Raw genomic sequence first — 19423 nt, 5'->3', positions numbered from 1 at the left:
CTGTTATAGTACATTATGCTGTACACAATCCTTTTCAGGCTTACATTTTGAAAGTAAGGGGAGTATAATGCTTTACTCTTCATAGAATAACAGAGTTGGAAGGGACCTTGGAGGTCTTCCAGCCCACCCCACCTACCCCCACTCAGGTAGCAGCCCCAATATCATTTGAAACAAATGCTCATCCAGTCTCTTCTTAAAAGCCTCCAGTGATTGGGCACCCACAATGTCTGGAGGCAACCTGTTATAATTGTTCTCAGTGTGAGGAAAATTCTCCTTAGATCTAGATTAGATCTCTCTTTGATAAGTTTCCATCTGTCACTTCATGTTCTCCCTTCAGATGCTTTGGAGAATAGGTTGACTCCCTCTTTTTTGTGGCAGCCTCTTAGTTATCAAAAGACTACAATCATATGACTCCTGGTCCTTCTCTTCGTTAGATTAGAACCAAATAATAAGAACCAAATCTTTCTGTGCTCATATTGCATTTGCATTGGAAATGATACCTTTGGAATGATCACTCCTAACTGATATTAGCTTATTTTATTACAAGATTTACTGCACATAAATTATATAACAGTGAGAAGGATTGGATCAGATTTGAACATGCTTCTTTATATAGCAGTGATGCCCTGCATTGTGCTGGCATGGCAATCTTTCCTAAAGTGTTGTGCCAACTCAGCAAGATAAGTCAACAACACTTATTCATTTAACATTGACCCAATGAACAGCTACTGTGAAAAAAAGAAAATGCCACATTTTGGTGAATCGCTAGGAGAGGAATCGGATTGTCAATAGCATAATTCCTTTGTACAGTGCTGAGATGCAGCTCCCTCCAAACAGCATGTATGCTTGTGGTCATCAGGATAACTTGAAAAAATGCAGAACAGGACGTTAGATGATCAAATACCTGGAGCGGAGGCATTTACAGGATCAACTGCTTTCATCAAAAAGATAGAATTATTGATTGCTTCATTATAATGCTAACTCTCCATTGTTTGTACATGTACAGTATAGGATGGAACAACATAAGTACAAAAAGTGAAAAATATGGATCATGTTGTTGTGATTTTTTCTTTATCATTTACTCTGCAGGCCTGCAATGATTTTCCTAAGGGAAATGTGTTTGAGGCTTTTTGTGTGTGTGTGACAATCATTATATATATGAATAATATGAAGAAAATGGATACTAGGTTTTTTTCCTCCCTTCTTAACAATCCTAAAACTCAGCACTCAGTGGAATTAAACAAAGGGAAAACCAGGACACACAAGAAAAAGTATTTTACAATGGATTTAACTAACCTGAGGAATTTTCTGTCATAAAATGGAATGACACCCATTAATTTGGGTCCCCAAAAAGGTGATTAGATTGATTCACGGAATGCAATTATCAGTGGTTACTAGCCTCAATAGCTAGTTTTTACTTCCTGCATTTGAGGCAAAATGGCTTGTTTGCTCAATGAGCTAAGGTGTAAGGTGTGATTTAAGGGCCATAGTAATTGAGTTCATGCACTGCTTTAATCCAAGTGCAAGCAGATAGATTAACGTGAAGTGCGAACCCAGTCTATGCCTCTACGCATTCATGTTTCACAATGGGAGCACGAGTGGCAAAACAAGCTATTGTGCTCATCTCCTGCTTGCTAACTCCCATGGATATCAGATGGGCCAGTATGGGAACAGGATAGGCTACGTGGATTTTTTATCTGATCAAGCAAGGCTCTTTTGATGTTCTTATTACATTTTAGATGCATTTTTCATCAAAGAGAAAAGGATGGCAGATAAGTTCCTTTTCTTAGCTTTAAACTTTAAACTCTGATTGATAGGTTCAGTAATACAAGTAGTCTCCAATTTATGACCACAACTGAGCCCAAGATTTCTGCTGCTAAGTGAGACATTTGTTAAATGAGCTTTGCCCCAGGTGTTAAGTGAATCACTGCAGTTGTTAAGTTAGGCAGACGGTTGTTAAGTGAATCCCGCTTCGCCGTTGACTTTGCTTGTCAGACGGTCGCAAAAGGGGATCACATGACTCCGGGACACTGCAATCATCATAAATACGAACCAGTTGCCAAATGTCGGAAATTTAATCATGGTTTGTTACAAGGGTCGTAAGTGTGAAAAACAGTCATAAGTCATTTTTTTCAGTGCTGTTGTAACTTCGAATGAACCATTGTAGGTTGAGGACTCCCTGTATAGCAGTGACGTGCAGTCAGGTGAGGCAAGTGAGGCACAGCCTCACCACTCTCATCATGAAAAAAAAAAAGTAAAAGGAAAAAGCTGAGCTAGTTGCTGCCTCACTGTGGATGACTCTGCTTAACCTCACTGGTGCTCTCCCTCCCCAAGTATAGTGACTTTCTCCCCAGGCCCCCATTCATTTCTCTCTCACACACACACAGCTGGATAAAACTATATAAAAATCTAGCCCAGCTTCACTGATTACAAATTTGAAAAGGCAACGTGGCTCCACCTGCAATCAAACTACACTTGGGGAGGGAGAGCACAAGCGAGCACTGAGGAGACCACAGGAGGAGGCAGGAAGCCAGGCAAAGAGCCATGCTGTAGTACACACACTTCCCCCCAGCCTCTTTCTTTTGGAAGGCTCGGCTCGGCTCCCCTCCGGCTTCTCTGCCTCTCCTCTCACCCCAGCCTGCCAGCAGGAGGTGGTGGGTGGGCTTTATTGTGTTCCAGCCATTTCCCACCCAGACAGCAGGCTGCATTTGCAATGGTGGAGGTGTTTGGGAAAGGCAGCAGGGGAATGGGGGGTGGTGGCAGAGGAGTTGCTTTCAAGCCACTGGAAAAGATATCCAATCCAACTTTTGTGTGTGGGGGGTTTGTTTGAGAGTGAGTGAGAGAGGGAAGTGGTAGGAGAGATAGTCCAATCCAACTTCTGTGTGTGTGTGTGTGTGTGTGTGTGTGTGTGTGTATTTGAGAGAGGGGGAGGAAGGGAGAGAGTGAGGAAGGAGGGGAAGGAGAAGAAAAAGAAAGAAGGAGCAAAGGAGAAAAACAAATGCTGTCGCTTTAAATTGGAACTGAGCATGCCTGGCTGTGGAATTCTGGGAGTTGAAGTCCACAAGTCTAAAAATATTTGAAACTCAGCACTGTGTCAGTGCCTCACCAGTCATAAACCTCACCGCACGTCACTGCTGTATAGTACAGTATATTTCCTACTGTGGGGGCCTTTGAATTGGAATGTATCTCCTTTTCACCTCCAATACTCAAGACTCTAATATTCTAATCTCTAGTTTCCTGAAAACCCAGCCCCCACAAAAATTGATATGGTGTAGCATTAATATGTGACATTAGTACGTGGCATAGGCTATTATTCAGTACTATTGAAAATAAGTACAGGTAGGCCTCGATTTTCAACCACAATTGAGCCCAACATTTCTGTTGGTAAGTGAGACAGTTAAGTGAGTTTTCTTCATTTTATGACCTTTCTTGCCACAGTTGTTAAGTGAATCACTACAGCTGTTGAGTTAACAACACAGTTGTTAATCTGGCTTCCCCGTAGACTTTGCTTGTCAGAAAGTCTCAATAGGTGATCAGATGACACAGCAACCGTAAATATGAGCCAGATGCCAAACATCTGAATTTTGATCACGTGACCAGGGGGAGTGTGCAATAGTCGTAAATTTGAAGAAAAAAATGCAATAATCCGCTTTTTCAGTGCCGTTGTAACTTCAAGCAGTCATTAAATGAATGGTTGCAAGTCGAGGATTACCTGTGTAGTGTGCTAAATGAATAATAAAGTATGAAAAACTGAGAACAATCACCTTGCAAGGCAAACGGAAGCTCTTACTGTACATTAAAAAAAAAGCTCTTTTCTGTCATGTTCACATCCCAGCGAGGGATGAGATTTATTCAGACATCCCTGAAGTGCACCTGTGCAGAGAAAGATGATTTAGGAAATACTCTCTGATCAGTTGTTTTTATTGGACACCTTACCAGCTGAAAAGCATCCTGTTCAATGATTCGCTCAGGTGAAACCAATTAGTTATAGTCCAGCTTGTCCAATAAGCTTCCTTTTTAAATCATCAAAATAGCAGGATATCAATAGAACGAAGGCATTTGTAAGATTACCATTTAGCAATGCTGCTACTGTGCACTTCCGAGCTTTTTTTGCACCTATGAGTTAATTCTAGCTGATCCAGTGAAAAGTGAGAGGTTACTGCTTTATCCATATGGAGGGCATTGGAATTATGAACAACTCTTTAGCTATTTGCTAAATGTACAGATAGTCCTTGACTCAACCACCACAACTGAGCCCAAAATTGCCACTGCCGAGCCACTCAAGCAATTGAAAGAAATTTGCCCCATTTTATTACCTTTTTGCCACAATTGTTAAGTAAATCATTGCAGTGATTAAGTGAATCATGCAGTCACTAAGTGAATTTAGCCCCTCCCCCCCATCTTTTCTTGTTGCAAGCAGGATGGGATGGTTAGAAATGGTGATCTCATAACCCAAAATATAAATATATGTTTATATCTATATATTTATATATTTATATATAAATATAAATATATTTATAAATATAAATATAAATCATAAATATATGCCAGTTGCCAAGTGCCCAAATTTTGATTATGTGACCATGGGGATGCTGCAGGGTTTGGTTGTAAGTATGAAAAATGGTCACAGGAAACTTTTTTTAAATAGTGCTGTTGTAATCACAAACAGTTGCTAAATGAATTGTTGTAAGTCAAGGACTACCTATGGTGTATATCCTGCTTTTCCTTCAGGAGCTTAAGGGAGGTAACCAGCATTCCAACCTCCCATTTTCCCTTCAGCAGCAACATTGTGAGGTAGCTTGGCTGAGAGAGAATGACCCAAATCATCCCAGGATTTAAGGTGATCTCAGTTTAACCACTAGCTCATCCTGACTATCAAACTTAACTGCTGATACATCTTGGTCCTTCTTCCAACATTCATTTATCTCACGGGTGTCAAACTCGCAGCGTCATGTTGCCGTCACATGACGTTTTGCAACGTTCTCCTCTGAGCTGAGCTGCGGTTGGCCTGCATGTGATGTATCCAGCCTGTGGGCCGTCCGTTTGGCACCTCTGATTTATCTGACTTCTAACGACAGCTTAAAAATGACTGCGTTTGTTGACGTTACCAATATAATTTTTTTTCTATTTTCAGACAGCAGAATTTCAGGAGATTCTGACAGAAATAGAAATTTTAGCTTTGATTGTTGGATGTTTATGCCATGACCTTGATCACAGAGGAACAAACAATGCATTTCAAGCTAAGTATGTTTCCACTATTATTTGTCTTGTTTTGAAAATTAATATTTTAGAATTTAGAGATAAATGTTGGTTTCAAGATATGTGTAATAAAATTGCATTTCTTTCTCTCCATTTCTTAAAAAGAAAACTTAATTCCTTCCAAATTATTTTATTTTATCATGACCTAAGCTACAAATGAATAATCCATTAACATAACATTAAATTAGGCAAAACTTTAGTTTAAATTGGAATAGAATAGAAGACAGAACAGAAAGCATAAAATGTGGGCCATTATCCTATGAAATAGTAACAAATATTTTGGAAACAGCAAGCATTTGCATTCAAAACAAAATAAACTTTTTACATAAATGGTGCCTTGTTTCATGAAGATAGGCAGAGTCGCACAGATTTTTGTGATTTGTGCATGACACATTGACAACTTTTTGCAAGAGTCCTGGGTTTTTATAACATGTCAAACTCTGACTGGTTGATGAGTTGGATTATAACTACCATATTTTTCAGAATATAAGACGCACCAAGGTTTTGAAGAGGCAAATTTTTTAAAAAGTAGGTAGGTAGATAGAGGGATAGAGAGGGAGAGAAAGAGAGAGAAATACAGTAGGTAGGTAGGGAGAGAGAGAGAGTAGTTAGGTAGGTAGATAGATGGGTAGATAAAGGGATAGAGAGAGAGAGAAATATATATATATATATATATAGAGAGAGAAATACAGTAGTAGGTAGCGAGAGAGAGAGTGTATAGGTATGTAGGTAGGTAGAGGGATAGAGAGAGAGAAATAGAGATAGAGAAATACAGTAGGTAGGTAGGGAGAGAGAAAGAGTTGGTAGGCAGGTAGATGTTTCCAGGTGTATTTATCCATGTGCTGGAGAAGGAAATCGCTGACAATCTGCAGCACATAAGACTTTGTTTATACTGGCACAGCACTTGATCAATGCAATTCTCATCAATAGGTTAAAGAGCTTTCCAAAAGGGAAAAATAGTTTTGGTACTCTGCAAACCTCCCCAAAACGGCCTGTTTTTCGTGAAAATGGGCCCATTTTTTTAAAAAAGGGGGCATGAATAGCCTTGGGGTGGGGCTTGCAGAATGCTCCGGGGAGGGGGCAAAAAATGAGTTAAAAACGGCCTGTTTTTGGCGAAAATGGGCCCATTTTTTGTCAAAAAATTTGCATGCATAGCCTTATGGAAGCTTATAGAGGAAGCTGCTGGGGGCTGGGGGGAGGCAAAAAGCGGCCCGTTTTTTGCTCATTTCTGCCCTCCCCACCCCCCAGGAGCTCTCTGAAAACCTCCATAAGGGTATGCATGGTCATTGTGGTGAAGGGGCGGGGCTTCAGGAGGCAAAAAATGCTGTATTTGATGTATAAGACGCACCCAGTTTTTCAGCCTCATTTTTGAGGAAAAAAAGGTGTGTCTTATACTCTGAAAAATACGGTACTCACACACTACTCAGCTTCATAATAGGTAATCTCTCCCAACTACCCACATGATCCTTAGAGTCTAGTGGTCATAGTGGTAATTTATAGGAGGACTTCTTATAGGACAATTGGCTTGTAATACAACAAGATGGACTTTGCAAGGGGATCTGCAGAGTTCTGCCTAATTTGTTATTGCCCACATGAAAGTAAGAGCTTATACCTAAAGTAATGTTGTACCTTGATTCTACTTAGATTCTACACAGACAGTTCCTTCACAATAGTCTATGTCAAATGGCCATTTACTTTCCACTGTTCTGGATTAGTGTGTCCCCTTAATCAGTGAACGTAATGGTCTGAGCTCCAAAGGTGGTTTTTCAGGAGGCAACTGGACTTCATTGTTTTTTCTTTGAAGACATTTCATCCAAGAAGCTTCTTCGGCTCTGACTGGATAGTGGAGAATGGCAGGATTTATATTCCTTGCAGACAGATGGTCATTTGCATTCTTTCGGAGAGTCATTGAGGCCACTTGGAGCTTTACCTGTGTCCCAAGGGTCACCTGAGTAGTGCAAATGGATATGGAGCCTTCTTGGCTGCAGGATGTCTTCTGCACTGTTGAAGACAGGTGCAGGCTTTTGGGGCTGAATCTGTGTTGTCTGCAATTCAAACTAAAGCACAAATGGTTCCTGTAGTCTGCAATTTTTCTGGAAATCCATTCACACTCCTGAACCATTCGAAGGCTGTTTGTCCCTGAGAACCTCCATAGGCATTTAATGGTCTGGGCTTTTGTACCAAAGGACCAAAGTCTTTACAGGGAGAGTATAAGATTGTGGTCAGATTCAGTAGTGTCATCATCTTCTTTAGGAGTTTCAGATTATATACAGAATGTATTTCAATTTTACAATTCTGAGAGACCTCGTCTGAGATAAAAGATACTGCTGCTTTTGGGATTGGGCTTTGGACTGGTAATAACATTCTTCACCAGCTGGGAAAGAAAAATGAAGTACTTTGAATTAGTATAAGCATAAAACACACAAATAGATGAATGTACATTGTAAAATGTACTTTGCAACAGGACATGGCCATTGCTTTTGGGAGGCTGAATTTCCTTCGTAGGGGATTCTTAATTTTATTTGTTTTGTTTACACCTAAACAAGTATTTTGTTTATGCGTAAGTTATTTTATTCCTAGCATAATGTTATGCCAACACAATATGTTGGGTTTCCTAATAAAGATATGGGATGTGGCTCAGTAGCTAAGATGCTGAGCTTGTCTTAGTTCGGTAGTTCGAATCCCTAGCACTGTGTAACGGAGTTACTTGTCCCAGCTTCTGGCAACCTAGCAGTTCGACAGAATGTAAAAATGCAAGTGGAAAAATAGGAACCACCTTTGGTGGGAAGGTAATAGAGTTCCGTGTGCCTTTGGCATTTAATCATGCCGAACACATGACCATGGAGACATCTTCAGACAGTGCTAGCTCTTTGGCTTTGAAACAGAGTTGAGCACCGCCCCATAGAATCAGAACCACTAGCACACATGTGCGAGGGGAATCTTTACCTTTACCTAATATAGATATTGTTTATTGTTTTGATTGAAAATGGAACACATATTCATTGCATGGTAACTGCTCCCATTCAGGCAATTGGAGCCATATCTTCTCTAGACTTATTTTCCCTGTAATTTTGCAGCCAATGGCCACTAAGTGAATGTTGTAACTTGAGGGCTACCTGTACAGCACCCTAAAAGAGAAATTCTGTTTCCAGTTAGAGACTATTTCTGCTAATATAATTCTCTGTATTAAGAATTCAGTATCAGGAGTTGCATTATGGCATGCAGATTATATTTGATTCAGAAAACTGATACACACACATGCACACTTACTTAACCACCTAGTTGCTAGGCAATAGATTTCAGAAAAACCAATTAGGTCTGCACTGTTAGTACAGTACAAGGCATTAAGGAAATATGAATCTTTAATACAATTCTGCATTATAACAACTCCAGTTGCTGGCATATTACTATTCAGGACGATGTGAAATGGGGGAACTTGATTATATCTTCATTTTGGGAAGTATTTTTGTTATCCAGCATAGCGTGATGGTGTGAGTTGTAGTTTGGCTTAATCCCGTCCATATGAGGGATTATACTCATGTTTCACTGTTCTGCACAAAAGCTTAAGTAGAGCAAAGGTGATTGCTGTCTATAAAACTGTAATAGCAACAAGGATGGTTGGATAAAGTAACCATCAGGTAATGGATTGAGTTGGGTGAGTTTGTTACTGCCTCTGGCAGCGCACCGTTATATTTCCCATTATATATTCCAATATTTGAGAGGCTTTCACAAAAAAGAAGGAGATAACCAATTCTTCAGAGCACCTGAGGGCAGGGTAAGAAGTAATGGATGGAAACTTATCGAAGAGAGATCCAACGTAGAACTAAGGAGAACTTTTCTAACAGTTAGAACAATTAATCAGTGGAATGACTTGCTTTTTGAAATTGTAGGTGCTTCTTCACTGGAGGTTTTTAAGAAGAGATTGGACTGGAATGGCATAGGTTTCCTGCTTGGGCAGGGGGTTGGACTACAAGACCTCCAAGGTCCTTTCTAACTCTGTTATGCTATATTCTGTACTCTGACCTCTGTCACTCATTTACTTGCAATTTGCCATGGTCTCTGCAAAGCCTTGCTATGAATGAAAATAAATATGCTCTTTCTCAAAGCAATGGCTCTGGGTTCAGCCATATAGTACAATAGCTGTATCATTATTACTGGGTGTGTGTGTGCGCGTGTGCGCGCGAGCAAATTATATTAATTTTTAAAATTTCTGCAAGGGCAAAACATTTTGTATTGAGTGGGTGCTTAATGTTAGGAGATTTTTTTTCCTGCACAATTTACAGAAGCTGTGTATGGGAGAAGCCAATGAAGAATTCTTTGTTACACCTTTTGAAAGAAATCGTCTATCATAGTAAGGATATGTAAGAGCCATTGATAAAAAAAAATCCCTTGATGCAAGAGGAAACAGAAAAAACTAGATAACTCCAAAGTCTAAGACTCTCTCTTACTGTCTTCTTTTTATCTCTTTCTCTTCTGTGGGATTGTTGCTGTGTTTTTCTGCAGTAACCAAATCTGATTAACGGTGAAAAAGTTACCAAGGTAGTATAAAACCTTAGGGCTTTTGAGGACCGTTAATGGTTTCACTGGCTAATTAAAAAGAGAGGAAGTATAATATTAGTATGCAAACTTATTTTGAAGAATGTGCGTTTGGCCTGCAGTTCAAACTGAGCTGGAATAACTACTGGATCAAACAATCATCATTTCAGTTGCATGGAGCTTTGAAATTATCAAATATGTTGTAGGCTTAAAAAATAGCATTCAAAATGAATGCATTATAAAAAAATGTTTATAGCTGTACACTAACAAGAAAAACAAAGTCCAGTTGCCTTTTAAAAAATGTACCTTTGGGACAACTATGACCTGGGTGACTGAGAATCTCCATAGACACTAACAAGGGCGAGATATGAAATGAAGGTTTTATGGAAATTAGAAGAAAGAAGCTTTTGGATGTTGAAATGTAAAATAGATTACTTATTTTACAGATTTCTTATTCCATCCCTATTTTGAAAGACTAATATTTCCCTTGAATACTTCTCTATAATGCCAAATGTATGAGGTGGGCTAGGTTTACTCAAGATCAATTCTGGCAGTGAGTAGAAGATGGAAGAACTACTGGTATAGCTGAGTTCACTCTGGCAGGCTGCTGCGTTAACTCAGTAGTAAAATGCAAGTTTTTATGAGGCTTAACAGTGGATGCCTCCTGAGGCGGCTTTATGTTCCTGTTTGAATTTATACCATTTGAGATTTTTCTGGCAGTGGATGCTTTTGTACAGTCTTGAACAATATTGTTTGTGTTAGATAAATAAAATTTAAAAATGGTGAACTCTTGCAGGAATAGAAAAATCTAGCACATTGAGACAGTGACAAGAAAGTCAAAATGTCCGTGTACAGCAAGCCTTTAGGTTCAAATCTGAAACCAGGTGCACAGCACAATTACATGAGATTTGAGACTTGGCAAGATTCAAACATTTTTAAAACGGCAATATTTTATAAAACATGTTAATCAAAATGCAGCCCATTTAATTGAAGGATTATTTTTAGATTATTATTTTGTTTTTATAAAAAGCATTATTTACTGGTAAGCCATCAGTCTATACCTGCCACATGCACCGAGTTCTGTGAGTTTATGCAGGGAGAACATGGTCTTTTTGTAATATTAAAGAAATAAGTGAAAGGTTACAGGCACCTGGTGACATAGCGTGTTAAGTGTAATGATAACAGCTGTTATTATCCTGACATGTTGTGATTTGTGGTCACATAGGTTGCAAAGACTGTAAATTTATGCCTCACCTTTCCCATTCCTTTCCTAACTTGGGTGGGGAGGGTTCAGCATAATGAAAGATTAGAAGGAGTGTGATTGAAAACAGTATCACAAGATGTTAGTCCACTTCACTGCTGTTTCCTCTGGGGACACTGTTCTTGGTAATTTTCTTCTCTTTCCCCTCATTACAGCTGCCCCGTGATGATTAAATATCTGGGTAGGATAGCTTTGCAATATAATCTCCTAGGAGAATTCTTTTCATTCCAAGCCAGAATCTCTTAAACTAATTTCTTCAACTATGCATATATACATAAGCATACGCACACACACACCAGTAACACCAAGTCTCATCTGTCACTTTAGAGTGCTTTCTGGTAGTAAAATAGCAATATGTGTTAATCTCTTGTGATGGTTTACTCCTGGTGTGTTCCACCTTCTAACAATTACCAGTTTTGTCATTGTAATTCATACTTTCCTTGAATTTAACATTTTAAATGTACTGCAATATATGTTTGTGTAGATATGTGGTTAGTTACACAGCTATGCAGATATTAAACAGGATTTTGTTTTGAAAGCATATAAAACTTAAACTGAAGCATTAACAGCACATGCATGCATATTTAGTCATATCTCATTTTTTAAAATGAAGCTTGCACCTCCAGGTGTAACTCATCTTGAACATTTGACTAGATTGTATTTTCCTTCTACAGCTTCCATTCCAGTTTTTATATAGGTTTATAAATTATATAATAAATTGTTCATATTTTTAAAATAACAAGTGGAAAACGCACAGCAGTTAATTGATTTTAAATCCACTCTTTCTCAGATGCTGTGTGGTTTCTGCTTAATTGTTGATTTATCAGAATTGGAAGCTATTAACAATAGTTGTTTTGTCTTGCCTGAGGTTTGTCATATATGTTGATTACTTGGCAAACAATATTAACCTGGTTTTCACAAAGATTAAAGAATGCTGAAAACGTATTTCTTTTCAGAAATACAAAGCATAAAATTTTGGTTTACATAAATCAGGCTATGAGTTATTAATTATATAGTTCGTAGCCTACCTTATTGGGGAAAAGGGTAGCATATAAATTAGGTAGGTGGGTGGATGGATGGTTGGATGGATAGATGGCAGGCAGTTCTACTACCTTTGATGCAAAAATATATTTCTATAAGGTCTCCCCTCCCTCATATGGTGAATGTGCAGTTTCCAGTCCTGAATACCACATATCTAATTTTAAAATGTGTCAGAAACCTTTGACAGCCTTTTGGACCCTTTCTTCTCCAAGCAGAATTTAAACAATTTTAAAGAAAATAAAAAGAAATATAGCACTTCACTAGTTCATTTCAGAAACCATTACCACTGTAGAAACCAACGTCCCAGTGACTGAAAAAGATCAAATCGTGTAGAAAAGATTATTCAGAATCACCGATCATATTGTATTTATATGTTGAAGAGATCAATATGTCTCTATGGCTTCCAGGTCTGACACTATGATCAGAATGCATATCCCTGTTATCATCCTTCTTTTAGCCCTCCCCTTTCTCATCCTGGGATGGTGGTATAGATGGAAAACAGTGAGTTTGGAAAGGTGGATGGTCTGTTCTATGAAACAGAAAGATTGGGATAGCATTTCTCTTATCATTTTGACAGTCTCAGAGGCATCTGCTGAAAGAATGTCATTTGCTGTGGGTTTTTTTCCAGAATCGGTTCTGCTTTAGCTCAGCTCTATGGGACATCTGCTACTCTGGAGCATCACCATTTCAACCATGCTGTAATGATTCTTCAGAGTGAGGTACAAAAAACGTGGATTACCTGGTCTCTTCTTTTCTAAAGATAACAGTCAAAAGCTGCTTTATTATAGCATATCTAAAAAGGTATTTTCTCTGCCACCACACAGAAAACAGATTCTGAATTCCATACATGGCAGCGAGTTTAACGATATGAATTATATAATATTTACTCTCAAAACAAAATATTTCCCAAAAACAAAAAGTTTTATACATTTTAATAGTAAGCTACCCAGAGTCGCTTTGCAGAATCAGATAGGTGGCATATAAATTTAATAAATAAATGTGCTTAAAACAGTTTTTTCTTCTTTACAATTAGAGCTGTAATGCTCTTAGTAATATATTCTCTCTTATGGGGAAATATAAATAAATAATTGGTATCCCTAAGTATAGGCTGGCATTATCTGTTCCTAATTACGGTAACTATTAATTCTAGTATTAAATTATTCAACAGCATCCATCTTGTGATTGAAAAGAAGTTCATGAGTTGAGCTGCTGGAGTTGGGAAAAAAAAGGCATTGTTAAAGTTTTGCATTTATGAGGTTGGAAGTTTTCCTCCAATGAAATTGCTCTGTTACTTGAATGCACACATAGAATTTTGTATTAGTATGTTTATTGAATTTTGGAGGAAGAACTTGTTTCTTGAATTTAGGTTTTAATATAACTCATAAGTTATATCATAAATATAAGAACAAATTTACATTAATATAGATTCCTTTTCTAGAATGAATTGGATGTGTCTGGGTAGACAGAAATGATAGGGGGAAAGTTTATTATACTACTGAAAGTTCCAGGGAAATCAGAGGAGGACTACATCATAAATTGGACTCTGTTAGCATATTATTGGATGGGGCCTAGATAATTTGTCATTGTCTACAATTTATTTCAGAACTTATAGAGAAAAACACATCTTATCATGATTTATGTTGATTGATTATTTAGTATCCTATGACTAACACTGAGTGTTGTATCTTATGATATATGATGATTGTATTTTATGATTACAATCATGAATTATCACTTGTGGCTTGTATGTATGCTGAGAACTTATGCACCGGAGACACATTCCTTGTGTGTCCAATCACACTGGGCCACTAAAGAATTCTATTCGATGTGAGTCCCAAAAAATAAATAAGAATATTTCAAGAGAACATCTAAAGTGGACTCGGCTTGAAAGAAGTTGTCGCATCTTTGGCATGTTTACATCAAAATAACTTTTACTGAAACTGAGATTTATGAGCATAGATATATATGTAGGATTGGGTGGATAGCCTAATAGTAATCTGTATTTTATCTCACTGTGTAGATACATGTGTTTAGATTTATGTAACTACCCACCTCCTACCATAGCAATTCTGGGCAGATAACAACAGATTAAAACACAGTACAAATAAAAACCAAAGCAACTAACATAAAACTTCAGTTTTAAAGAAAAAGCTAAAGTTCTTTAGGTTGAAATTTCCATAGGTTGTTTATCAGCTTATATGCAAAAAAGAAAAAGTAGATGGGCAATATTTTTATTTACTACTAAGCCATACTTTCAGTCCAGCAAAAAAAACTAGCATTACATCTTAAGTATAGCAGCTGAATGAAATATTTTTGTAATGATTTGTTGCAACGGTGAGACACAATGTCGACTTATTGGAAAAAATCTTCTATTGATTCTGAGGTATTTAGCTTTGCTCTCTCTTTAATCATAGGGTCACAACATCTTTGCTAATTTGTCCTCCAAGGATTACAGTGATCTTATGCAGCTTCTGAAGAAGTCAATACTGGCAACAGACCTCACTCTCTATTTTGAGTAAGTATTGGCATCTTCTAATTTTGATAAATGAAATTCTGAAAGAGTTGCAGTCCTCAACAATGGTGTTTAAATATCAGCTGGAGCCCTGCGTACACAATGCTATAAGTTAGTATTTACTTATCATTTTAATTATTTATTCTCACACCGACAGCAGGAGTGGGGAATGATGGCCCCTTTATGACTTGTGGAATTCAGCTCCCAGAATTTCTGAGCCAGACATATTCTACATATGAGAGCCAGGGGAGCTTAGTGATTAAGGTGTTAGACTAAGACTAGTTAGGCCCAATTTTTGGTCCACCTTCAGCTACAGGAATTGCCTAAGACCGTGATGGCGAACCTATAGCACACGTGCCAGAGGTGGCACGCAGCACCCTCACTAATGGCACGCGAGCCATCACCCCAGTTCAGCTCTAATGCGCATGCATGTGCGCCTCCCGCCAGCCAGCTGGTCTTCAGGTCTCTGCTGCGCATGTGCATGTATGGGACGTGGGGCGCGTGCAGGGGCCCTGCGCACATGCATGGGGAGGGACACGGGGATCACATGCATGTGCGGGGAGGCATGTGCAGGGCGCATGCAGGGGGCTGCATGCACATTGCATCTTTTCGCACACACACATTTTGGGCACTTGGTTCGGAAAAGGTTAGCCATCACTGGCCTAAGAGAAAGTGTCAGTTTCTCCCTCAGCCCAACTCCACCTCACAGACTAACATTTTATATTAAAACAGGCAATTAAATAATAAAGTTGCTTTATCTTCTAATCTGATTTTATAAGGCATTAGTGAGACCATTAACAATTATTTGAAAGCAAGTTGCTTGTACAGGTAGTCCTTGACTTGCAACCATTCACTGAGTGACCGTTCAATGTGTAACTGCACTGAAAAAAGTGACGTGAGCCCTTTTCACACTTACGATCATTGCAGCATCCCCATGGTCATGTGATCAAGATTTGGGCGCTTGGCAACTGGCATGTATTTATGACAGTTGCAGAATCGCTGGGTCATGTGATCACCTTTTGTGACTTTCTGACAAACAGTCAAAAAGGAAGCTAGATTTACTTAACAACCGTATTACTAATTTAACAATTGCAGTGATTCACTTAACAACTATGGCAAGAAAAGTCATAGAGGGGCAACATTCACTTAATAACTGTCTTGCTTAGCAATGGAAATGTTGAGCTTTGGGCACACAAAGAGGAGTCCACCTCCTGAGATTACCATGTTGCCCTTAACTTTTCCATTTGTTTCGTTGAAATTTGACACAAAAGGGGTGACACAAGTATAAAATAGGACATATTCCTAAGTCTTTTTAGTAATACACAAAATGTATGCGTAGGAAGATCACATGTGGAGACTAACTGCCTTATCCATTTTTATATATCCTTAAGAGAGACAAAACAACTGGGTACGCATTTTTCAAATGTGATTTTGCTCTTTCAGGAATCAAAAGAAACACTAAATAGTGAGCTTCTTATTTTCAATAGCAATAAAAAGGTTCCACCTACAAGACAATCTTGTGGAATGCTGACGCAATGCAGATTTGCCTTTGAACAGTTAAGATTGATTTAAACGTGCCTGTTAGTGCACAGTTGTGAAAATTGTAGTCACTGCAGTACTTATTCCCAGAGGGATTGAATGAATCTGCTTGAGAGAAAAATGATATTTTTCCTGCCAGCGTGAATTTGTATAATATTAGAAACTTTCAGCTACATGAAAATGCTCCATGATCTATATAAAGTAAAGTGCATGGGAGACAGTGAATAGGCTTCATCATTAAGAGGGAAGAAAGTATTGTTCTTGGAAAGCTTTGTGCCTCTATTATGTATTACAGTGGTATATAATGACTCGTGTATGAGGCATGAAATCCACTTACCTTCGTTACCGGTTCAGAACAATTGCACCCACGCAATTGATTCACTCACAGGCAGCACTTCTGTGCATGCGCAGAAACCTCTGTGCCTACGCAGAGCATCTGTGATGGTGGGTGGGCGGAACTTCCCACCGCTACTGGTTCGCCCAAACCAGGGCAAACCAATAGAATACCACCTCTGTCGTACATTAATTAGATGTTGTTAGATATTGTTTAATAAAAAGAACCCAGAACATGCCTCTCATGCATAATTTGTGTATATACTGTTGTTGCTCTCTAGCCCATCTAGTGGCTAGAGAGGGGTCCCCAACTCCCAGTCCATGGACTGGCACTCGTCTGTGGCATGCCAGCAACTGGGCCGTGCAAGGAAGCAAAACCCCATCTGTGGGATGCAGGCATCGTGCAAAAATCTTTCTCCACGGAACCAGTCCCTGGTGCCCAAAAGGTCAGGGGCCGTTGTTCTAAATAATTTGGAATTATTTGGGAGGCATAATAATAATATAAATAATATATGACCAAAAGCTATGGAAGATGCAGAAGTTTAGAGAGTTAATTTCAAACATTGTGCATTTCTATTTGTGGGAGGGCAGTAAATATTAAGTAATAGTTTCCATCATTTCTGTCTTTAATTATTACAAATCTATAACTGGCAGGATATGATCAATGGGCTGTTAAAAGACATCTCCTTATTATTAATTATCACCTTAACTATCTGAAACAATCTAAACTATATACTCTGTAGGTTGTGCTAATTTTTACTTGTTACAATAAGGATTATTTAGCACATTTTTTCCTGCTGATTTCTGCATAGAGGGAATGAATTTTCATACGCCTAATCCTGATCTGACTTTTCCCATAAGTTGTTTGATAGAGGCTGCAGCTTAATGAAATTGTAAAGTTTGATTTGGATATGTGCAGGTGTGTTACAGGCCCTGGGATGTTTTTTGTTTTGTGTTTACTATTTAATTATTGCTTTTGAGCACCTACAGCAGCTATATAAATATCATCTATCTATCTATCTATCTATCTATCTATCTATCTATCTATCTATCTATCTACCTACCTATCATCTATCTATCTATCTATCTATCTATCTATCTATCTATCTATCTATCATCATCTATCTATCTATATAAAAATGGCTGTTTGTGTGTGTGTATGTTCCAGCATAACTCTGGAACGTCTCAAGCAATTTCAACCAAACTTGGTACACAGATGACTTACTCTCTGGGAAAAAAAATACTGTGGGGGTAAGACTCCCCTAACACCCCTGGGGGGGGGGGTGTTCTGTTAAGATACAACCTGTTGTGCCTTAAATGGCTTCTACTGTTCTGCCATAAAATGGCTTCTACTGTACAACACAGTGGAGTTGCCATGGTAATGGCTTCACAGTACTCCACAAGGGGGCTCCCTCTGGTAAGGGAGAAAATCCAACATTAGAAATTACATTTGGTCCAGACATTTTCCCCCTATAAATAAATACCCGGGCAACAGCAGGTTATCAGATAGTTTTAAATAAATACATATATATTATAAATACATGTCTTTCCCTGTTTGGTTTGTAATGTTGTAATGTTTGGTTACAGGAAGAGGGCTGAATTTTTTGAACTTGTCAACAAAGGAGACTACAATTGGAATGTTAAATATCAACGCGAGGTATTCCGGTGAGATCTTTCTCTTGGGTAAAGTTCACCTGGTATAGGAATTGAGGCACTCTGCAGGGACAAGGGACAAATTCCTCCCAGTGGCTTTAGAAGTGCAGTCAATTTCCGTACATCCTAGAGGTGCAAAACATTTTTAATTTGAAACGTTTCATATTGAAAACATTTTACCGTAAGCCCAAAAGTGATTGTTTTGAATTCAAAATTGGCTGTTTTAACATTCTCACATTATTTGGAGCTCAAAACATTTCCGGAAAGGTCAGACCAATCCATTCTGAAATGGAAACTGCTTCCAACTCTAAATGTTTTGGACACCTTTGGTATGTCTTTATTAAGAATGTCAAAGACCGCTGCTTTTTGAGTCTATCCACAATTGAAATTAAAAAAAAAAATCCTCCCTAAGCTTTAGGGCCTTCATTACCATACTAGTATTTACAGTGAAGATTTTGATCATCAGGTCTTGCGTTCTGGGGTTACCAAATGTCCTGATTTCAGCAAAGCATGGAAGTCCTCTAAATATTTGCTGTGATTCCTCAGATCCAAAATGTATGTTTGTATTTATTTCTAGATTACTTTTTTAAAAAACAACAACAGTATATCAGATGTATAAAAAAATAAAGTCACAAGAAACCTATACACAAAAACCTAAAGCAATTAGTAATGTGAAGGGAACTCCTACGAGGTGGCTTCAAAGAGCCATAGCTATTGTTAGAAATTTGGCACCCCATTTTTTAAAACAACTGAGGTTTGGTCTTTTTAAAGGAAAACAATGAAAACACCTTGTGTTTATTTGTTAAATTTAGATTGCATATGTCCACCATGCTTCCCTTTTCCTTGAACAGTCACAACACCTATTCTCCCATTTCTTTTGGAAGGAGAAATCCCTAAACATTTAAGGTGCTGGTTGAATATTTTAATGTATTTACAGATATAAATATTAGGGTATGTGTGAAGAAAGTTGCATAGCAATCCCTACAAAAAAGCATTAGCTGATATAATAATAAATAATAAAATTTATTTCTTAGCCGCACCCTCTCCCGAAGGACTCGGGGCGGCGTACAAGAAAACACATAAAATATAAAATAGACAACACATACACAATAAACAAATACATGGACATAGACATGGAGAAGGGAGGCAGATAAATAGAGACAATCAAAACACAGTAAAATCTAAAAACCCCAGAATTAAAATTAAAAAACCCGTCAGGAGCAGAGTGAGCGAACTATGGTTGAGCCAGGCCAGCTATTTGGAATAGGTGGGTCTCAATGCCACAAGGT

At 38.3% G+C, this 19423-nt stretch overlaps 1 protein-coding gene across 3 annotated transcripts in view; it reads left to right on the top strand.

Annotated features, from left to right (window-relative positions):
* PDE11A (phosphodiesterase 11A) overlaps positions 1 to 19423 on the top strand; it is a 201231-nt gene that overhangs the window by 149849 nt on the left and 31959 nt on the right. For all 3 annotated transcript variants that reach the window (XM_081939909.1, XM_081939911.1, XM_081939910.1), the window contains 4 exons: positions 5135 to 5244; positions 12726 to 12816; positions 14512 to 14612; positions 18069 to 18146. In XM_081939909.1, coding sequence (XP_081796035.1) covers positions 5135 to 5244; positions 12726 to 12816; positions 14512 to 14612; positions 18069 to 18146 — 380 coding nt within the window. The remainder of the gene's footprint in view (positions 1 to 5134; positions 5245 to 12725; positions 12817 to 14511; positions 14613 to 18068; positions 18147 to 19423) is intronic.

The sequence above is a fragment of the Natrix helvetica genome (genome assembly GCF_964273705.1).
Source record: "Natrix helvetica genome assembly, chromosome: 1".
NCBI lineage: Eukaryota > Metazoa > Chordata > Lepidosauria > Squamata > Natricidae > Natrix > Natrix helvetica.
Note: the sequence above shows the minus strand (reverse complement) of the source record. Positions and strands in the feature narration are given on the sequence as shown.